Source organism: Aricia agestis, chromosome 5 (assembly GCF_905147365.1).
Source record: "Aricia agestis chromosome 5, ilAriAges1.1, whole genome shotgun sequence".
In the NCBI taxonomy this organism is placed as follows: Eukaryota; Metazoa; Arthropoda; class Insecta; order Lepidoptera; family Lycaenidae; genus Aricia; species Aricia agestis.
In genome coordinates this window covers 13418978-13442556 of record NC_056410.1, presented here as the reverse complement: position 1 = coordinate 13442556, position 23579 = coordinate 13418978, and the positions used below count along the sequence as shown (strand labels likewise).

Below are 23579 nucleotides of genomic sequence, written 5' to 3'. Positions count from 1 at the left end.
CTATTTCTAACGTCTTAGCCAATTTCTTGGCAAAAACCTGCCATGTATCAACTTTCGTAAATGTTTCTTCTTTATAGGATTGTAGATGAGATAAAATTTGCAAGTAGTTATGTCTGGCTGCTTTTTCTGTAGGCACTTCCTCTCTATACAGTAGAAGTGCGGGATTTGTGAGGTTAACAATAAGCCTACAACATTAAAAAAAAAACACGAAGTTGGTTAACAATAAACTGTATTCAATAGTATAAGTACAATAAACAAATATTTGTAATGACAATTTACCTTAAAGTAACGTCGAAGAGTTCTGAATTCTCCCAGTGATCGACCAACATGGGTAATAGATCTGTTTGTAAAACTTTAGTTTGTCCAAAGTGTCGACGTATTTCATGATCTTCACCATCTCGTCGTAGATACCTGATTAAATCTTTTACTGTATTTAGTGTAAAATCATCTATCATATACTTTCCAGTCTTTTTGTTAATCGTTCCTAGAGCATTACATGTAGCTGATAGTTCCGCTGATAATAAGGAACTCATCTTGATATAGTTTGTTCTCACACACACTACACTTAAATTATAAGATATCTTAACATAATATTATTAAATAATGTATTTGTTATAATTTAAAACCATTAAAAAATAAAATCCACAAATAAAAAACAAATCTAGGTTTTGACAGCTGCACATAAACATGAAAGACTTCAAAAAAACCCGCGAAATCGCAATGACACAATTATTTTTTTAGGTTGTGCTGTAAACGAACTTGGCATAATCCAATAAACATCCAGCACTGTATAATAATTTAAATATTCATTATTCATGAGAGCAGAGAGCGTCATATTATTTATATAAACTTGTATACTTTCAAATTTTTAAAACTAGTTTAAAATTTTAAATCGTTGAGCAGTCACTGACCAATATGCTCAATGCATTGACTTATCAATTCTTGAGATTAGCGCGTTCAAATAAGCCATTTCAAATAATTTTCTCCGTTTTTTCCACACTTTCCTCTATTTCTTCGCTTCCATTAGTCTTAGCGTGATAAAATATAGCCTATAGCCATTAAATGGGCTCATTAAATGGGCTATCTAACACTCAAATAATTTTTCTAATCGGACTAGTAGTTCCTGAGATTAGCGCGTTCAAATAAGCCCTTTCAAATAATTTCCCCCGTTTGTTCCACACTTTCCTCTATTTCTTTGCTTTTATTAGTCATAGCGTAATAAAATATAACCTATAACCTTCCTCAATAATGGGCTATTTAACACTGAAAGAATTTTTCAAATCGGACCAGTAGTTCCTGAGATTAGCGCGTTCAGGTTAGTCCTTTCAAACAATTTTTCCTCGTTTTTTCCACATTTTCCTCTATTTCTTCGCTCCTATTAATCTTAGCGTGATAAAAATATAGGTATAGCCTTAATATCCTTCCTCGATAAATGGGCTATCTAACACTGAAAGAATCATCAATATCCGTTGCGTAGTTTTAAAGATTAAAGGGAACAAAGCGACTTTATTTTATAATATGTATAGTTATAGATATAGATTAGTGTACTAATTAGCGTATAAGTATATTAGCGTACTAATAGTCATCATAATAATTATGACTGCTTTTAATAGCCAATGGGTAGGTACCTATGTAAAAAACGTGCTCACAGCCTTTTTTATGGCATCCATTACACGTTAGGTTTTGCTGTCAGTTTTACCACAGTCATGGCTGTAACTGATGGATAACCTACCGTGTAAGAGCGTGACAGATGCATGAATTTGATTGACGAAAATCTGGATATCTTGATTTGTGCTTCATGCATCCATCAGTCACGAATCATGCAACCATCAGTCACGAATTTTGAGTGAGTGTTGTCACATCTGACGAAATAGGAAAAAAATTCGAAACGTACCTATACCTACCTTTGAAAATTTTGGCTTTGACTGACATCAAACTGAAGAGAGTGACCGTCTAATACCATTCGTCAATCCAACACTCATCAGTCACCATCAGTCAAACATAATTCATGACTGACGGAATTGACTGTCGCTTGCATGAGCGTGTAATGTAGCAATTTTGTGCTACCTGGGAAGTAGCCGTACTTACCCTTTGGGTAGATATACCTTATTTTTCTGTTCTGAGGTAGATAGGTACTCTCTAACCATAGATAATACAATATATCTCCGTCCGTCCGTCCGGGTCCGACTCGCACTTGGCCGATTATTTTTTGCCATTTTTTTCTCGATTTCAATAAAGGTAACAGGTAGGCATTTGAAATAATCACAATCTTATAATAATTTACAGGCATTTAATTACGTAGATAATAATAGATATTGTGTTTGAGGCAGCTCATTTAAATTAAACGTACTCATCTTGCTTTCGGCTCCAAATTGATATCGGTCCATGAACAGTCAGCAGGGCCTCCCTAAGGGCTACTGGCGCCTGTGTGCAAAAAAAGGATTTTGGCGCTCCTTTAGGCAAATTTTTTGGGACCTTGGTGTTGGCTCCCTTAAAGATGGCAATTTGGCGCCCCTAGAGGATGGCGCCTGTGTGCATTGCACACATTGCACATATGGCAGCGTCTCCCTGATAGTCAGAGCCCATTTGATTGGCCATCAGCCAGACAGTCGGTGCTAGAGCACGCGCACTCCCGGCTGGCACGACACCAATGGCTGAGATTATCCCCGTCTAATGGCGATGGCAGGATTATTGCGTGTATTGCACATAATACCGTTAAATATGGCGACCGGCTAGACAGGGCTCGAAGGCAGGTTATTTTTATTTGTTTAGTTCACTGTAACCTATTGTGGAGCGTTTGATTCTTATCGTGACTATTAAGTGGACTGGGTGGAACATGATTCTTGATGGTAAATTATTCTTAAAATATAATAAGAATCTGCTTTGAAACGACTGAATTTTGCTTCTCTCTGTTTCTCAGGTTTGAGAATAGGCCAACTTCATTCGCACAAAACAACGTGTATGGTAAAATACGTTTGCCGGGTAAGCTAATCAGAATAATTATAATATGCCTACCAAATACTAAGATAAATAAGCAACGAGCATCACGCATGACGTATTGTGACTATTTTTTGGTAAAATACCTAAATGGGGAGCTCGGTCATTCGTCACAGGCATTGTTACTGTCACAGGGATGTAATCAAGCTATCTATCACATCACCCCTTGCAAGAACGAAATAACTTCTTGGGTGGAACCCTCCTGGAACCGCATTTAGGGGTTAATAGTTTTACTATCTAAAACAAGGCTGTCAATCTTGAAATGTATCGAGAAGCTATTTATTTTTATCCCCAAAGTAAGAAAAGTTAATGCAGGTACGAGAATTATTTATTGAGTATAGAGAGATCATGCAGCACTAATACGTTTATGATTTACCTTATTATAGCAATAAGAAGATGCTTTAAATAACTCGTGTCTGAGACAAGCCGAGATTGAGTGCAATCACAAATTGAGACTTTATTTTTAGTTCACTAAGAATCAATATTGCTGTAATAAAAATATCGCCATCAAAGCGAATATGACCCAAAATCTCCACCGACTATTTCTCTCGGCCGACGAAATAAACTACGTAGCTACTCATGGGTAGCCATGCGCGATCTTAAGCGCTCCTCATTTTTCTATAGCCGAAGGAAAATTGCTGTCGTATTTCCGACTCACATGTCCTTAAGCCTGAGACAACTAGATTATCCGTGAGGAAACGAAACGAACACACGCGAACATCAATCTCGAGGCGTGTCACTCGCAGTAATAAAAATATTCCCATTGCAGGATATTTCATTTCAACAGTGGGGAAACGGGGACGTTAGTAAACACAAATTAGCCCATAAAATATGGCTAAAACGGTCTCATTTATTTCAGATAGCGCTGTTTTAATGTTGGAACAGAAGTAATAAAAGCAATTAAAGAGGCATAAGTAAAAGTTAGTCGCGGTTTCGCAGCCTTCGCTCAAAGTTTGCCCAATTATAGTAACTACGAGGGATATGTTTACTTAATTTATTATTCTAAATTGTAAAATGTTATGTTTTTGTTAATTTGATATTATTTCAAAGATATTATTATTTTAATTACTTACTGCCACTATAAAACAGTTTTATATCATTAACCGATTTCCAAATAAGCAGGAGGTTCTATATTCCGCTGTGTATATATTTGTTGACTTTTGTTGTGGACACAACGATGGCAAGGGTGGCGAACATATTTTAGAAAGTTAAGTAGTGTATTTCTAAGATATTGTTAAAGTGAAATCGCCACATGTTCGGTCCCTTTGACTGTATTAGGTTCGTTAGTTAAAATACGTTATTGTGTTCCTTAAAAATTAGTAACGAGTAAAGCTGTTTCTCTTAAAAAGTAATAAAACATTGTCTTTGTCATAACAATAAAATATAAAGGATATTTAGGAACAGACGTTCGGCAATATCTGAGAAACTAGCGTGAGAATAGAATTTTAGAAAGCTAGCAGATGCTTAGTCTATTGTCTACGGTACGGTAGATTTATTTATTTGATTATTGGAATATGTGTAAACTACAAATAAATAAAGACTAGGCTATCGTATGTAATATGGGACACCTTTGGGGTTAGATACGAATGTGATTAATTATTAAATGTGTTATAGTATCTAGCTATACGTTTTGAGTATAATAAAACGTTATGTATTCTTGTGTATTAATTGCCGCGATAGTAATTGTCGCTATGAGTATTTCTTGCCACGTATTATGTAATTCGTACGTTTGGAATCAGAGGGCAAGAAATACAAATAATGTGTATTAGTAGATGATTAATTAGTACACATCTGAATTAGATTTAATTTGTATAATGTATATTAATCTAAGACTCTGATCTGTGAGTCATGATATTATGTTACGTAGATTAAGAACATAATATCATGGTATTGAAATTGTTGTATTGCATATTATGTATTGAATAATTATTGTGTGTGCAATTTGTATTATGTAGTGCACAGTGCCATAGTAATGGGTAGGAAAGAGATAGGTATACGCTGAAATGGTATCTCCGCGAGATAGAAATAAGGCGGGGGCTTCTGCGTATATCCTCGCACCGGGATAACTGGGCGGGGTCTTCTCCCTCTGCGCTAGCGCATGGCGGGAGTGAAGTTGAAGCAGTGCACAAAGTTTAATTTTAATATAATAAATCGAAGTGAAGAGTTAAAAGTGAATTAATTTAAAGTCATCAAAGCTCAAATATAGATATATAAATATCAACAAAAATCATACAGTCCACAATATTGTCTGGTCCTTCGAGCCGGATGAAGAAGAACGAGCTGCTGGTTAACCAGGAAGAAAACCAGCCCTTTAAAGTCAAAAAAAAATAAAAATAATCAGCAAGTTTTCGCCGGAAGAATAAGAAGAACGAAGTACTTGCCAGTGCCAGTTTACCAAGTTGAAGAGGTTTGAAGCAACGGACGTCTAGCGTTGTAACGTTGAATCCGTCGAACGACAACGTCGATTCGTTTTGCCGTTGAGTCCACGCAACGTCTGTGTGCTGACTCCGCAAAACTTCATCCGCGTCGCGAACAAGCGAGGAAGCGTGTAATGGAATAGTCATCGCAACACCGAACGGTTGCACTACGTGACGTCGAGTGCGTGAAAGACGCGTCGGTGAATCGCAACGAAAAAGCGTGCCGATTATCGACTCACGTAGCAGGATGGTGGTTACACGCAGCCAGGGAAATGCAGCGGGTGCAGAGGAGTGTCAAGACACAAGAACGAGCAGGTCGGAATGTGAGTACCTGCAGCCGGGTGCAAGTAGAGCAGAATACGAGCGTCTACGCCCCGGCATAGAAAAAAGCCCAGTACCTGCGACAGTGAGCAGGAGTGAGGCGGAGCGCCGTCTACGGTCACCGACGCAGTCAGTGGCCTCATACAGATCAGCGGCTAGCGTCAGAACAAAATTGCTACTAGCAAGATTGAAAGCCGCTGAAGAAATGGCAGCTATCAAGAAAAAGGAGCTGGCCATTGAAATGGAACAGTTGAAAATTGAAATGGAACAGTTGGATATTGAAGAAGAACGTGTAAAGGTGCGTTTGGAAAAAGAAATAGCAGGCATTCTACGTAAGCAGAAAAAAATGCTTGAGGACGTGGCCACGAAAGAAGATCGACCACGGGTTGCCAAAACAAACTCGGTCGCCTCACGGGGGGAGAAAGGAAGCCAAGAAAATCAGCAAGTGCAGCAGTTAGCAGAGACAGTCGCTGCTCGAAATGAATCAGATATCGAGCAACTGGACGATGTTATCGGACGAACGGCGCGACCTCAGTCTCTTCATAGCGACCCGCCAACGTTTACCAGTTCGATAACCGATTGGCTACCCCCTTAGGCCTCGTATGGTGACACAACACAGACGTATAATGTGTTACAGGCTGGAAACATACAAAGGCTAAGGCGCAAAGCAGAACCTTGCGGACTCGAAGTGTGTGTCCGTCCGCATCACAGCTCTCAGCCTGCTGAGCTGCAACAGAGGGCACAGGAATCCCAAGATGCACCTGAAAATGACAAGATCCTGCACGTTATCGAAAGAACGAGCCCAATCGAAGGCGAAGAATTACTACAAGAGAAAAATTCTGAGATGGAGGCATCGGCCGTCAGTGACAGACCACGGGTGAAGAAAGAAGACCAGCAAGCCCTGGAGATAGTCACAAGGATTACTAGCCCGACCCAGGAGCGATCTGAAGCTGGACTCCCATGGCGGCAAGATGACAAGAAGATCCCTCAGCGCTATAAAGCAACTCTCCAACGGAAAAGCGCAAAGAAGAAAAATAATGTTGATCCTGCTTTCGCCGGTTGTTATTTCAAGCGGCGCAAGGTGAAAAAGTTTACGGCTAATTTGGTACCCCGACGCGAGGCGCGAAATAACGAGCGACCAATCCAGCGTGGTGACGTCAGAAAAGTTAGCACGTCACCGCCACGCAACACCCGGTACGAAGAAAATCGCCGAGGACATCGCATTGGGACCAGATGGAGAAGTACGGCCTGCTGTCGTCCAAACACGAACGAGGACTTCCGACGGCCTGGAAGGACTCTGGTGCTACAGGGAGGAGAGGCTACGCAAGCTGCGCCGGGGGGAGAAATGTTGTGGACACAACGATGGCAAGGGTGGCGAACATATTTTAGAAAGTTAAGTAGTGTATTTCTAAGATATTGTTAAAGTGAAATCGCCACATGTTCGGTCCCTTTGACTGTATTAGGTTCGTTAGTTAAAATGCGTTATTGTGTTCCTTAAAAATTAGTAACGAGTAAAGCTGTTTCTCTTAAAAAGTAATAAAACATTGTCTTTGTCATAACAATAAAATATAAAGGATATTTAGGAACAGACGTTCGGCAATATCTGAGAAACTAGCGTGAGAATAGAATTTTAGAAAGCTAGCAGATGCTTAGTCTATTGTCTACGGTACGGTAGATTTATTTATTTGATTATTGGAATATGTGTAAACTACAAATAAATAAAGACTAGGCTATCGTATGTTAGATACGAATGTGATTAATTATTAAATGTGTTATAGTATCTAGCTATACGTTTTGAGTATAATAAAACGTTATGTATTCTTGTGTATTAATTGCCGCGATAGTAATTGTCGCTATGAGTATTTCTTGCCACGTATTATGTAATTCGTACGTTTGGAATCAGAGGGCAAGAAATACAAATAATGTGTATTAGTAGATGATTAATTAGTACACATCTGAATTAGATTTAATTTGTATAATGTATATTAATCTAAGACTCTGATCTGTGAGTCATGATATTATGTTACGTAGATTAAGAACATAATATCATGGTATTGAAATTGTTGTATTGCATATTATGTATTGAATAATTATTGTGTGTGCAATTTGTATTATGTAGTGCACAGTGCCATAGTAATGGGTAGGAAAGAGATAGGTATACGCTGAAATGGTATCTCCGCGAGATAGAAATAAGGCGGGGGCTTCTGCGTATATCCTCGCACCGGGATAACTGGGCGGGGTCTTCTCCCTCTGCGCTAGCGCATGGCGGGAGTGAAGCTTAGACGTATAAATAGGCCGGTCGACGTTGCGACGTGGCGTTGTGATAGAATAGTAATTGGGCATAGGACTCATACGGCAACTACGACTCCAGAAACTCTGACGGAACTTGGTCAGAGAACACCATTCTTATCGGACGGATATAAATTGCTCCGATAGGTCAGATTACGGGTGTAACGAGTATAAATATTGAGTAGTCCGCCCTTTGCCTTGGTACAGTGCACAAAGTTTAATTTTAATATAATAAATCGAAGTGAAGAGTTAAAAGTGATTTAATTTAAAGTCATCAAAGCTCAAATATAGATATATAAATAATATCAACAAAAATCATACAGTCCACAATAACTTTTGTAAAACAAAGATTTAAAGTTAGGTAATGAAAAAGAAAATCGATATTTTTCAATCTGATAACACCATAGGCTTTTTCACAAATTAACAGATTCAATTTGAGATTCGCTATCAGTTTATTAGGAGGCACTGACGTTGCTGACTCGCTGCACAAGTCAGGAGGGTGACTGTGGCATTATTTTCCCTCGCGAGGGTGCGACTCCGTAGCTGATGGTCGCATAAAGATTTACTAAATCTGAAATAGGGATCATGTTTCAGTAAAATGATTAATAACATTGCTCGGGTGGAAAAATAGCTCCTCATAATATTTTGTTCTGGTTCTTAAGTTTATTGCTCTTAATTTTGTGTAAGTTTTGATGTCTCTCACTTGCTTTGTACCACTTTTGGAATTACCACTGATTCCAATCTCACGAGGTACCGATAAACAATAATAATCCCATCTTCATATTCAAGGTCCAAATACACGCTAGGATATTATCGTTAGCCGCACAAACTTCGAACAGCAAAGTCCAAAGTACACATTTCTAATTGAAATTGTAGAGATAGTGAATAATTAGCTGAAAGTTTGGATAGGTAAGATCGGATTAGCCAGACATGAGGGCGTCCCCTGTAAGCCCGCGTAATACCCCAGCGTCAAGACTATCTAATCAGGGCTAGAGACAGTTCGAGACGGCGGCCCTGTTAATAACGAAAGTACTGCCATTGTAGTTATTTAGAAAATTAAACACATTTCGTTGTCACTTGCTTTATGCTATATTTCTTGATAGGTTAGCTTGTAGGCCTGGCATAGACTTGTATCTTCTTTAACATCTTACACACCCCACTCTAGCTTGCGTGACCCCTCTACACCGAGCATATATCTCACCATCTAAAGATATCGAGTGGTTGGGTCTCTCTGAAGATATTGGAAAGTGTCAGGTGTGCAAGCTAATAGATAGTTGGTTCATTGATAGACAGATAAGTCAATTAATTAACTGACTATCTTATAGTTTACTGTTAGCTATTATGATGACTCGAGGAACCCTGGCTCGTCAGACTGAGGAGCAACTCCGTCTGACACTTCAGGAACTTAAGGAGTGTAAAAATCAAAATGAAATATTGCTTTCTGAACGCGAGGATCATGAAAAAGAAATGTTAAATATTATTAAAAGAAATAGCGACTTAAAAATTGAATTGAATAAGTTAAACATAAATTATGAGGAATTGTGTCAAAAGAATATTCAATTACAAAATATGGTGGACAGCTTCGACCAGTGTAGGGATGAGTATGAGGAGGCCCTGAGCAACACTACCATGTGGAAGAGGAAACTCGATGAAGCCCATACACAGATTAAGTCACTTGAAACCGAAATTCATGAACACAAATCCTCACAAACACAAAACTTGTTCCAAGAAATGTTTGGGAGGGATCCTAGTATTATAGAGAAAGATGTCACAATCAATAAGAATACTTTATTACCAATAATAGATTTAACGGGTGATGACAGCATACCTTCCTACACATTTCAAAGCAAAAATAAACTAAAAAAATATATAAAAATTAATAAATGCATTAAAAAAACCAGAAAATTATTAATAAATAATAAGAAAAATATTATTAAACTAACGAAAGTTGCAAAAAACAAAATCTTAATAAGGAACAAATATTTAGCTAGTACCAAGGAATTGGAAAGTACGATATGTTCATATGAGGCAGAGGTATGCAGTCTCCAATCAGAAATTACATATTTACATGCCTCCCTCCAATCTGTTACTAAAAGATATGAACTGGCACAACTGGAAATATCTAGTCATATATCAGCGTTGAACACTTTGCTTGAGGAGTCCCATTATAATGAAGAAAGACTTAAGTCTCTATTACTAAACTCATCATGCCAATGTAAAGTAAACTGTTCATCGGATATCATTAATCTTACTATGGATGTGGAGACTCATTCCAAACCCTCTAATATAGAAAACTTAGATGCATCATTGGCCTCAAGACCAGGCTCAATCAATATTTACAGCGATGAGCTGGGTCGTGGTGTCGGAATGCAACTGAGTAAGTTGTACGAAGGACAGTCAGTATGCAATACCTGTATGCCGGGTGCTACATTTGAACAAATATCAAATAAAGTTTTAAGCATTACTCACTGCCCGAATACTACATTAATAATATTGTCAGGGAGACGGGGAAATGTCAATAAAGATCAATTGGAAAAGTATATAGAATCACTAAGTTTACTTAAAAATGTAAGTAAAGTTATCTTATTTACATTTCCCTACATAAAACGGTTGCCATGGGAAAACAAATTAAGATATAAGCTTAATAGCCAATTGTATAAGGCTGTTAATAATAATTGTATATTATTGAATGAAACTGAGAATAAGATAAACATTATTGACATTAATAATATTCTTAATTATAAATTATGTAAGTTGACATTAGATAGATATTTTCTATCATTTTACTTTACAAGACTTATAGCAAGTACGCTATTCAATTTTTTATTTTTAAATTCAGCCAAGAACTTGGCTAGTAGGACGATAACTGCTTCTGTTGAGCAGTTTGGTCATAATGATATGACATCTAATGACAGCTTGGAATATGTTCCAAATAAAAATAATTTAAATTAGACTATAAGACAACAGAGGATGTCTCTAGCACTGTAGATCTAATTCAAAATAGTAAACTTAGTTCACTTACGCTGGTGCATCAAAATATACAAGGAATGTCAAATAAGGAACTAGAAATTGATTTATTTTTAAATAACAATAATGTAGATATTTTATGTATTACTGAACATTGGTTCAAGAAAAATGAAATAATGTTAAATTATAGTATGCACCAGCTGGCAAGTTCTTTCTGCAGAGAAAAAGCCATAAGAGGTGGTTCACTCATACTAATTAACAAGAATTTAAAATATAAAGAACGTAAGGACTTAGTGAGCCTCTCTACAGAACGAACAACTGAAATAGCCTGCGTAGAGGTGGGAAACTTTATTATTATATGTGTATACAGGCCTCCACTAGGATTATATGATATATTTGAAAAGGACATGGAGATTTTATTAACAAAAATAAGTGCATCTAACAAACACATTTTACTTTGTGGTGATTTTAATATAAATATTTTAGACAATAATTCAACCACTGTTAGATTCACTTCTTTGTTAAGATCATATAATTTGACAAATTTGTTTTATGAACCCACAAGGATCAGTGGCAACTCTGCTACATGCATTGATAATATTTTTACCAATATAGACTCCTTAAAGAAAGAAGTCTTAAACATACTAAGCTCTGATCACTGTGGACAACGAGCTATTTTCCCCATGAACAAGAATTTCAAAAAAGTATGTAAAAACAAAAGTACTTGTATTCCAATTAATGATAAACGTATTGAGAAGTTTAGGGGTGAAATTATATCTAAGATTGGAAATTTAGAATATCATAGTAGTCCAGATATGACATTTGGTAATCTTTTCAAATTAATTAAAAACCATTTTGATACTACCTTCACCTCTAAGACAGTTGGAAAAAACAATAAGAGTAAATTTAGTGAATGGGCTACACCAGGTATTATGAAAAGCAGATTAAAACTGTATGACCTTTATAATGAAAGAACTATAAATCAAAGTGAACACTTTATAAACTATGTAAGATTATATTCAAAAATATTTAAACAAGTCTGCAGGGCTGCCAAATCTATTCACATTAGAAATAAAATTAAGAATTCAAAAAATAAAGTAAAGACAACGTGGCAAATAATAGCAAGTGAAACTGGAAGAGTCGCCAGTCACAACTCAGATTTTAAATTAAATATAGATAACAAAAATATAACTTCCGACAATGATGTTGCGACTGCTTTTGAGAAATTTTTCGCTGACATTCCAGTTTCAATTACAAGTAACCTAAAGGACTCTCCTGATGATGCTATATTGTTACTTAAAGAAAATGTAAATGAATGTGATATCGACTTTAGATTTAAAGAAGTAGGTCCTGAAGACATTTTAAAAACTTTCAATTTACTAAATATTAAGAACACTACTGATTTGTGGGGCCTATCAATGAAAGTTATTAAATCTATAATCGATGTTATCGCGCCCTACTTAGCGACTATATTTAATGATTGTATAAAAAGTGGCGTATTTCCTGATCTAATGAAACACAGTAAAGTTTTACCTCTTTTTAAATCTGGTAGCAAGTTGGACCCGTCTAATTTCCGACCTATATCTATTTTACCGACATTGAGTAAAATTTATGAAAAGATAATACTGAATCAATTACTAACGCACTTTAATATAAATAATATTTTACATAATAAACAATTTGGATTTACAAAGGGACGGTCTACTACAGACGCAGGCGTTGAATTGATCAGTAGTATTTTTAATGCCTGGGAGACGTCGCAGGATGCTCTAGGAGTTTTTTGCGATCTCTCAAAGGCCTTTGATTGCGTGCAACACAAAACATTGGTCAGGAAACTCTGTCACTATGGCATAAAAGGCACAGCACTCGCCCTCCTAAAATCGTACTTGTCAAATAGAACTCAGAGGGTTGAGATAAATGGTAAAAAATCTGCTGGTGCAAAAATTGAAATGGGGGTCCCACAGGGGTCTATATTAGGACCCTTCCTGTTTCTTATTTATATAAATGACCTGCCATTCTTAATTAAAGATAAACATGGGATAGTATTATTTGCTGATGATACATCTCTTACATTCAATGTCAAACGGCTTAATGCGTGTTATGACGAAGTAAATAATGCTCTCTCAAAGATTGTACATTGGTTTAGTGTTAATAATCTTTTACTTAATAGTAAAAAAACAAAATGTATTAAATTCAAATTGCCCAATGTAAGGCAAACGGAAACCAATGTGCTTTTAAATGGTGATGTTATGGAGCTAGTGGATACAGCTGTATTTTTAGGTATTACACTAGACTCCAAGCTTCAGTGGGGCCCTCATATTGCTGGGTTGGCCGACAGACTCAGTTCAGCAGCATATGCAGTAAGTAAGATTAGACAATTTTCAGATGAAACAACAGCACGTCTAGTGTATTTTAGTTACTTTCATAGTATTATGTCCTACGGCATTTTGCTGTGGGGCAATGCTGCAGATATAAATACAATTTTTGTGCTGCAGAAGCGAGCTGTGCGGGCAATCTACAAGTTGGCCCGTAATACTTCACTTAGAGAAAAATTTAAGGAAACTGGAATCTTAACTGTTGCTTCTCAATATGTCCTATCAAATGTATTATATGTTAAAAAGAATATATATCAATTCACGACAAAATGTGATACCCATGGGAGAAATACTCGTAATAAACATAAGCTTGAAATTCCGGTGACTAGACTTACTAAAGTCAAAAATTCTTTTAAAGGTCAATGTATACGCCTTTATAATAAGATCCCAGAAAGCGTTCAAAATCTCTCAATTAATAGATTTAAAAAAGTTGTTAAAGAACGTTTGTGTACCAAAGCGTACTATAAAGTTACTGATTTCATGAATGATAGTACGCCATGGGAATAAGGTCGCCCCCTGCAGAGCTGTTTCATTATAATATGTATAATAATTGTACATTCGTTGTATTTTATTTAGTCATAATGATACTGTTATTTTATAATATATTTTTTGTAATTTTCCATCTTTTTAGAAAAAGATGGCCCCGTGCGAGTTTCTTACGCCGGTTCTTCTCGCCGGGTTAGTTCCCGAACCGGTGGTAGGCATCTGTGTAGCCCCGACGTTCAGAGAATATTTGAAAAAATTTATTCTGAATAAAAAATTTTGAGTTTGAGTTTTTTGAGACTCGAGAGGGTGACGCTAAGTCTTATCTGCGCTTCCGATGGCTCGACTTACGTTTAATTGTTCAAGTTTTATTGTGCCGCCCGCCGCCCGCCGCCCGCCGACTCCCTGATGCGCCTCGTAATAAAGTTATCGATGAAATTCCCATCATGTTTTATTAACTACCCATTTAACCTCGCTAATTGCATTAACACGTAATGAATGGGTTATTTAGTAACTTTATTAACTCCTTGCACACCTGTATAATATTACGGCTGCTGCTGCTGCCGCTGCTGCATAAAAAAGTGTTCACATTTTTACTTTGTAGACAAAGTAAAACACTTTATGAAACCAAGTTCAGAAAAAATCTCGCTCGAACAGTCCAGTATATTGCCTATAAGTTTTAGGGTTTATCGCAGGGTCCCTTTCTCTAGCGCAGACTGATCGAGCTCGTAGACAGTTATTACGGACACTTCGACCTATTAATCCTGAAGGTCTGAAAAGGTTCGAGCAGAATTCGAAAAATCATAAAATACATCTGCGACAAAGGATAAAGTGGCGCTTGAGATTTGCAATATAGTCATAAGAACAGACCGGTGCCTTGAACCTCACTTGAACTCGCCTCGGGAGAGCTGAAAATAAATATGAGAGCTAACCATCTAATTCATTTTCTCATAACTGAAGATATCATACAACTAATTTTCATTAAAATCAAATTAAAGAAGTTATATAGTGATATTCGTAGGTCAAATATTTGTTGTTATTAAATTATTATATGGCACCGCAACTTCCTTACACTGAAATTAATCAACGTATCAAAAATCTATTTTATCTTCATACCTTTCATCTAAATCGGTTAAGCCGTTTAAGCATTTAGAAATTTCTGACAGACAGACATTTACAATATTAATAAGGATTATGATTAATTTGATTCATTTTTTTAACCTCGTTCATCAAACGAGTTTTAACGAATCAAGTAGGCGTGTAAGTGTGTACAGCTTGCATAATTACGCTCAACATTAAATTTAAATAAAGTTTAATATAGTAAGTAAATGTAGCAAAAAGTCGGCTCTGAAGTTAACAAGTCGTGTTCAAAGTTTATGTTGCAAACGAAGTTTTAACACGAGTGACCTACTCGTTCCAGCAGTTTTTGATAATTTTATGAACATTCGTAGAGATATAAGTAGATACTTTAAGTAAGGAGACGGATAGTTATAAAACCATTAGACAAGTCCTTTTTTATAAAAATCTGATATATTTTTCTATGAAGATTTGTGTCTTAATTTGGACTGTAGATATGCATAAATACACATTTTATTAAAAAATTGACACAAGCAAAATCTAAGTTTCCAACAACAATTTTAAAGGATCTTACTGATTGAAAAGTATAACATAATCTAATACAGCGCTCAGCAGAGTGTTTGAATGGAACGTATCACACATGAAAGCGGGGGAGGCTATCGGTTTTTGCTACGTGTTGTAGCGGAGAACAATTCAATTTACTTTTATAGCCGGTGGTGATCCCCTCCAACGGAACAGATTCGCTGTCGGAAGCTAATCATCACATCTCCTTGATTCGCTATCTCTCCTTTGAAGATTGCCTCGAATCCCACGCGAATAGATATAAAGCATACAACAAAATTTCAATTACTTCTTACTTTTCACGGTGTTCTGCTTTAAATATAAAAAAAAAGAAAATTGGTAGCTGTAAAATTTGGTTAAGGTTCTAGGAAAATCAATACAATGTTGAATGTTTATTATATAAATAGGTCAGGATGAAGACTTCACGCGGGTGTTACAATAATTCTAGTAACTGTATATTAATTATTATATTATGCTATGATGTTTTAACCACATTTAGGTTAACTTAACTGTAACATAATTTTCAATAAAACGACGTTTAAACTATGGACCACCGTAAACAATATTATGCTCAACATTAAATCCCTGTCTCGAGGTGTATCTGTCATGTTTACGCAGTAGTTAGGAAGTTTTTGCCCGCAGGTAAATCTCTTCAAGTCCCGCGCTAAGAAACCACTCTTGAAAAATGATTCTCGCTCGAGCTTTTATGGTATTTTTCGCGCAACTCGCCTAACTACAATTTTCTCAATTTACTCTGCTTACGAGAAATGTGTAGAGCTTTGCTTGCAAGGATTCTCGTACACGTCTCGAGTCTACCTATTTATTTAACGTCGGCACGTAGCATTTTTCAACCTTTTCTCAGGTTACATTTTACCTATGTAACGCCGCAAGCTGGCATGCTGAAATTAAATAGTGTAATATGCTTTGTTTCTAATAGTTAGGGAGGCGAGGTAGCTAAATGGCGTAATTCAACGGCGCCGTCGAGACCTATCAAAATCGAAAGATAAAATAATTTCGAAAAGAAAAGCTCGTATGGTAAAAATCATTTTAGCGGTGGGTTTGGCGTGTACGGTTTTTCAAAAATGTAAAAAAAAAAAACAGTTACTTGGGCATTCTCGAGCGCGTCAGATATTCATACTACGTATGCCCCAAGTGCCTCTGATAACATCGGTATACTAATCTGCCGGTTTGCGTGGTGGGGGTAGGCATATAAAGTAGTCAAAAATGCAAAAAAAAAAAATTACTCGAGGGCGTCAGATTTTCGGAAGGGGTGTTAAGTAGGCCCCAAGGAAGCTCCCTTTAAAAAAACTGACGATTTCGGCGTGACGATAAGTTACGATGAAATTTTGAAAATGCAAAAAAAAGGTTTTTTTGGAAAACTCGAGCGCGTCAGATTTCCATAGGGGAGGTTTATCTCGGTATCCTGAAAGCATATTTTCTTAATCTGACAAAAATGTTGGTGGGTTCTCTTAATCTGACCGGAAAGGTTTTTTGGTTTCTTTTTTTTTCCTTTCTTTCTCCTTGATCTCAGTCTGTATTACATGTTTATGGCAAATTCCTCTTTTTGCTTCAATTCTTCACTTCGTTTTGCTTACGGTACATCCAAAAAACAATTTGAGGATCAACAGGCTATTGAATAATATACATACATGAAACTGTACATGTTAATTATAATACAGATACGCGTAACTTTTTCCGAGTCCACGAAAATTGTCAAGAAGCTTTAGAAAAAAAATATTTTTTGAGATATAACAAAAGTCACATAATTTAATCATCGTTATTTCATATCAATTTTTTTTAACACCCTCAGTTTTCGAGATATTACTCAAAAAACCGGGAGTTTGAGTTTTTATGATGCTTCAAGTCAAAAAGTTTTAACTTTGGACAAAAATGTAAAGATACCTTTTTAGTGTAAAATAAAATTACCTTTTTTTTTTATTTAAACTTTTTTTTGTAAAATGTATCGTTCGCGACTTATATGCCGCAACGCGTTTTTCGGAAGACGAAATGGCTCCTCCACACCTCCGGTCATGAGGAAACCGGCAGATTTTTATTTTTAGTAAGTTTTAGATTATATTCTTCAAAATAAAAAATAAAAAAATTGCGCTCGAGAATGCCGGATTAACGTTTTTTTTTTACAAGTTTGCGACCCTATAACTCGGCGGCGTCAAGGACTTATCGTCAGATTAGTTAAATTTAGTCTTAAAACACTAAAATCAACCCCCAATATCTTAATCTGACGCGCTCGAGTATTTCAGACTATCGATTTTTTTACTAATCTGATCGTCTATCCTAGGCGCGCGTCACTACATATAGAGCTAAATACTTTACAAGGTTGTTCTATTAGGTCCAAGGTATCTCTCATATCTTAAACTGCCACGCTCGAGTATTACCGAAAATTCCCCTATTCGCCTCCCTAACTATAAGCACGATCTTTCAGTTTAGCTCTCCATGTATTGCAATATTAACTACCAAAGTCGTTTAAGCCTAACATATCAAAAAACCAATTTCAGTGCTCGGGAATGGACAGCAAAACTATGACTCGCTCAGCCGTGGCCCGCCATACTGAGGAGCAACTTCGTGTGGCCCTCGCAGAACTAAAACAATATAAGGACCAGTGCCAAATGCTGTTAAGGGAGAGAGATGATAATGAAAAAGAAATGCTATCTGTATTACAAAAGTATAAAGAGTTAAAATTAGAACTTAACAAGTTAAGCTTGGACTTTGATGACATTCAGAAACAAAACATGGAACTACAGAGCATCGTCGACGGCTTCGACCAATGCAGGGAGGAGTATGAAAACACTCTCAAGAACTCGGCTAACTTAAAAATCAAACTGAATAATGCTGAGGACTATATTTTAAAGCTTGAAGAACAAATCCATGTTCAAAGTGCCACCCAAACACAAACTTTATTTGATGAACTCATTTGTAACAAAAGTAAGTTTGATTCTAACAGAAAATCATGCAACGTTGACATTTCTACTATTGATTTGACCGGTGACGATACATTACCACTGTGTAAAATGAATAGTAAGAAAAAATTAAAGAAATATATTAAAATCAGAAAGTGCATCAAACAATACTGTAAACTGTCACTGAAAAATAAAAAATATATAAATAACTAATCAAAACTTGCTAAAGAAAACCAAAATTGAATAATAATTTGCTAAATTGTAAAATTGACTTAGAGCAAATTAAATGTAGCTATGAGGCCGATGTATGCAACCTTCAGGCCGAAATTTCAATACTCCTCGCCTCCTTGGATAATTTGAAAAAGAAATATGAATTGTCACAGCAAGAAATGCAGGGGCATATATCAGCTATGAATGATCTGCTCGAAGTGACTCATTACAATGAGGAGCGGGTTTACTCTCTATTGAGGGTCAACGGCTTCTCAAATAAAACAGATCTCTCTGTCTTAAATAAAGTAGCAGATATATTATGTTCCAGTCAGAAGGTGCACACTGAATGCCCAACACACATTACTTTGTTCAGTGACGAGTTAGGTAAAGATTTGGGTGTATATTTGAATAGAATGTGTATCGGACAATCTATCTCTAATTTTTGTATGCCCGGAGCTACATACAGTGAAATTTTAAAAAGGGCCTTAACTATGAATTATTGTCCGAATACTACATTAATACTTTTAGTTGGGAGGAAAGGAAAGGTAAATAGGAAACAGATGACTGAATTTTTGGACCAGTTATTTAGTATTGAAAATCTTAAAAAAGTTATCTTGTTTACTTTTCCTTAGATACAAATGTTGCCAAAGAGTGATAATAAAGAAAATTTTGCTAGATATCAGCTGTTTCAGGAACCTACAACGGTCCGTGAGACTACAGCCACTTGTATTGACAACATATTTACTAATCTTATTCCTGATAAAAAAGAAATAATTAATAAGCTAAGTTCTGATCACTGTGGACAAATAGCTTCTTTTAATATGAAATGTGACAGTGACGCGAAGAAAAATCTTGTGTTTATTCCTGTGACCACAAAACGTATTGAGCAATTTAGAAGTAAATTAAATTCAAATATCCATTTATTGGATAGGTCACATAGCTCTGATGAAGCTTTTAATAAATTATTTAAGGTGATAAGAACTCAATTTAATTCAATATTTACTTCTAAAACAGTTAGAAACAGTAATAAAAAAACTAAATTTATTGAATGGGCAACAAAAGGGATTAAAATTAGTAGAAAAAGATTATATGAACTATATGATGAAAGGTGTATTAACAATAGTGAAGTATTTAAAGCATTTGTTAAAAACTACTCAAAAACCTTTAGAAAAGTTTGCAAAGCTGCTAAAGCCCTGTACATAAAAAACAAAATTAAACACTCTAAAAATAAAATAAAAACAACATGGCAGGTTATAGCTGGTGAGACTGGAAATGTATCCTGTCGCAGCTCTGATTTTGAACTATACTTTGAAAATAAAAAGATTACTAATGATCAAGAAGTTGCGACGGTCTTTGAAAAGTTTTTTGCTGACATTCTGGTCTCAACGACTAAAAATTTAAATTCTTCACCTGAAGCTGCCGAAAAGCTACTCAGAGACAATGTAAAGGAGTGTGATGTCAATTTTAAGTTTAGAGAAATTAACCTCAGAGATATTATTGATACCTTTAAATTGTTGAATATTAAAAATACTGCTGATCTCTGGGGCATGTCTACAAAAATTATTAAATCAATAATTGATATCGTAGCTCCTCATCTAGCAATGATTTTTAATGACTGCATAAAAAATGGTGTTTTTCCTGACTTAATGAAGCATAGCAAGATTGTTCCTTTATTTAAAGCCGGGACTAAATCGGATCCCACTAATTTCAGGCCTATATCGATTCTACCGACCTTTAGTAAAATATTTGAAAAAAATATTTTAAAACAATTACTAGTGCATTTTAATTCAAATAATTTGCTGCACGATAACCAATACGGATTTACTAAGGGTCGATCCACAACGGATGCTGGTATAGGACTTCTTTGTAGTATTTTTGAAGCTTTGGAGGAGTCGCAGGATGCCTTAGGTGTATTTTGCGATCTCTCCAAAGCCTTCGATTGTGTTGAGCATGCTACATTGATCAGGAAACTGCGCCACTACGGCATAAAGGACTCTGCTCTCAGCCTTTTGACTTCTTACCTTAAAAATAGGACTCAAAGGGTTGAGATAAATAGTAAAAGGTCCAATGGAACCAAAATAGAATTAGGTGTCCCACAGGGATCTATCTTAGGCCCATTTATTTTTCTCATCTATATAAATGACTTACCTTATCTAGTAAAGGATAATAATAATGAGATAGTGCTTTTTGCTGATGACACTTCACTTATTTTTAAAGTGAAGCGACAACAGTCGAACTACGACGAGGTAAACAGTGCTCTCTCAAAAATAGTACATTGGTTTAATGTTAATAACTTACTTTTAAATTCTAGTAAAACTAAATGTATAAAGTTTACTTTGCCCAATGTTAGGCAAATCCAAACCAATGTAGTATTAAATGATGAGAAGATGAATTTAGTAGATAACACTGTATTCTTAGGTATTACACTTGATAGTAAATTACAGTGGGGTCCTCACATTGCTAATCTAGCGGGTAGGCTCAGTTCTGCAGCATATGCAGTCAGAAAAATTAGAGAAATTTCTGACGAAGACACGGCACGATTAGTATATTTTAGTTATTTTCATAGTAGGATGTCATATGGAATCCTTTTATGGGGAAACGCTGCCGACATTAATACAATATTTGTGCTGCAGAAGCGAGCCATATGTTCTATTTATAAAATGTCTGCTTTAGAATCTCTGAGAGATAAATTGAAAGAAATTGGTATTCTAACTGTTGCTTCTCAATACATTTTGGATAATGTAATATATGTTAGAAAAAATATAAATAAATTTAAAGTTAAAAGTGACATTCACTGCAGAAATACTAGAAATAAGCACAAGCTGGACATGCCAGTGATCAGACTTAGTAAAGTCAGTAAATCTTTTAAAGGTCAATGTATACGCCTTTACAATAAAATCCCAGAAAACGTTCAAAATCTTTCCATTAATAAATTTAAAAAAGTAGTCAAAGAGCGTTTGTGTGCCAAAGCTTATTATAAGGTCAATGATTTCATAGAAGATGGCACATCTTGGGAGTAGGATGGCTTCTTGCAAGGCTACTTCTACATTATTATATTATGACTTACAATTATGTATGTTGACATTGTATATAATATTAAGTTACAAAATTGTAAACTTTATTTTAAAAGAACAATCTTTCTCTCACTTTTTTGGTAAAAAGTGGAACCCGTGCGAGTTTCTTACGCCGGTTCTTCTCGCCGGGGTAGTTCCCGAACCGGTGGTAGGCATCAGCTAGACATTCTGAAAAAATTTGATTCAAATTTACTCAGAAATAAAACATTTTTTATTTATTTTTATTTTATTTTATTGGAACGGTGAATAGATTTTTTTTCTTTCACTTTCAAAATAATTAACGTAAAATAATAAACCGTACTAACAGTAGAATTGCTGACAAGTTGAACTGTAAGTAAGTCAGCTAATAGGCACCGCCAGCGTAGCAATAACCCAAAATACCGTAAATCCCACCGCATGCCGTAAATTTGGAAGTGGATTTGAAACCAGAATTTCAGACCGAAATAGTCTGCGACTATCGTCAATTACAATTCATTATAGCCCCGCAGACAGGAGAGGTTGTTGAAAATGTTGAACAGTTGCGAATTAAGACATTATGAGACCACGAGAGACGGAAACTGTTAAACTATAATGAAGTTGATGTTGCCCGTAGCTTCATTCACGTTAATACAATATCGCAAACGTTACACATTAAATTTTCGGGATAAAAAATAGCTGTAAACTGTGGATAATTCAATAAAAAAATGTTTATAAGTTTTTGTTTCGTAAAGTTTTAGTCGCAAATATTAGGGCTCATAGCATAAGATTCATACAGTTTGTTTAATTTATGTTGTGTCTACGTCCTACTATACCTGTAGGTTTCGTGATATGTACTTTATATCGATTAAGTTGCGGTCAGAAGATGAGATAGATAACTACTGCAACTACATGCATGTAATATGTGCCTTAGTCTTGAATCCTGATGGATATGGTTGAATATACATTAATATGTTAACAAATTCTACAATGTAGGAATGTAACATAGTTGTTATTTTAATATAAAACTATACACAATATGGCAACCAACATTAAATTCCATTTTCATATGAAATAATTCCTATTCTTTAGCACGTGGGCTTAAACTTTTAGCGTCGTCTTCTGAAAGAATTAGTCGTATATAAAAGCCATTTCAATGGAAGCAGGTGTTTTAGTGTCACGTTTTTCGATTTGTTTACCGTTTTCAACGTTGAGTTTGATAAAGGAGAAAACGAAACATATTTAAATTTTCTTTATCTCCTTATTCTATTGTGATTATGTGGAGCGTTGAAATTCATTTCGGTACATTTTAAAATTAATGAGATCCTTTTGTTGCGTGGGAAATTAATTTTTATATAGATTATGATTGTAAAATGTTTTAAGCATGAAAAGATTTTGAGAATGCATAAAGTAGTTTAAGTGACAAAGATAAAAAAAATGTGATTCAATGAGTAACATAAAAAGTGACTCATTAAAAAACCTTTCTAGGGTTCCGTAGCCTAATGGCAAAAAATGGAACCCTTATAGATTCGTCATGTCTGTTTGTCTGTCTGTCTGTCTGTCCGTCCGTATGTCCGTCCGTATGTCCGTCCGCACTTTTCTCCGAAACTATAAGAGCTATAAGTTTCAAACTTGGATTCTCTACTTAGATTAAGTCTGTGAACCAAATTAAGATTTTGATACAAAAATATAAAAATATTAAAAATTTAGGGGTCATAGGTACAACTGAAACAAAAATATATTTTTTTCATCTAACGCGTGTGGGGTATCTATGGATAGGTCTTTAAAATCATATTGAGGTTTTTAGTATCATTTTTTTTAACCTGAATAGTTTGCGAGAGAGACTTTTCCAAAGTGGTAAAATGTGTCCCCACTCCCCCCCCCCTCTAAATTCTAAAGTAAGGGCATGATAAGTCTAAATAAGATATATGATGTACA

The 23579-nt window shown here is 35.6% G+C and overlaps 1 protein-coding gene across 1 annotated transcript in view; it reads right to left on the bottom strand.

Moving 5' to 3' along the window:
- LOC121727489 (protein timeless homolog) overlaps nucleotides 1–11992 on the bottom strand; it is a 52420-nt gene extending 40428 nt beyond the window's left edge. Inside the window, exons 1-3 of the mRNA XM_042115370.1 lie at nucleotides 11987–11992; nucleotides 280–564; nucleotides 2–185 (exon numbers count right to left, since the gene is read on the bottom strand). Coding sequence (XP_041971304.1) covers nucleotides 2–185; nucleotides 280–533 — 438 coding nt within the window. The 5' untranslated portion in view covers nucleotides 534–564; nucleotides 11987–11992. The remainder of the gene's footprint in view (nucleotide 1; nucleotides 186–279; nucleotides 565–11986) is intronic.
- Between the last annotated feature and the right edge of the window lie 11587 nt (nucleotides 11993–23579).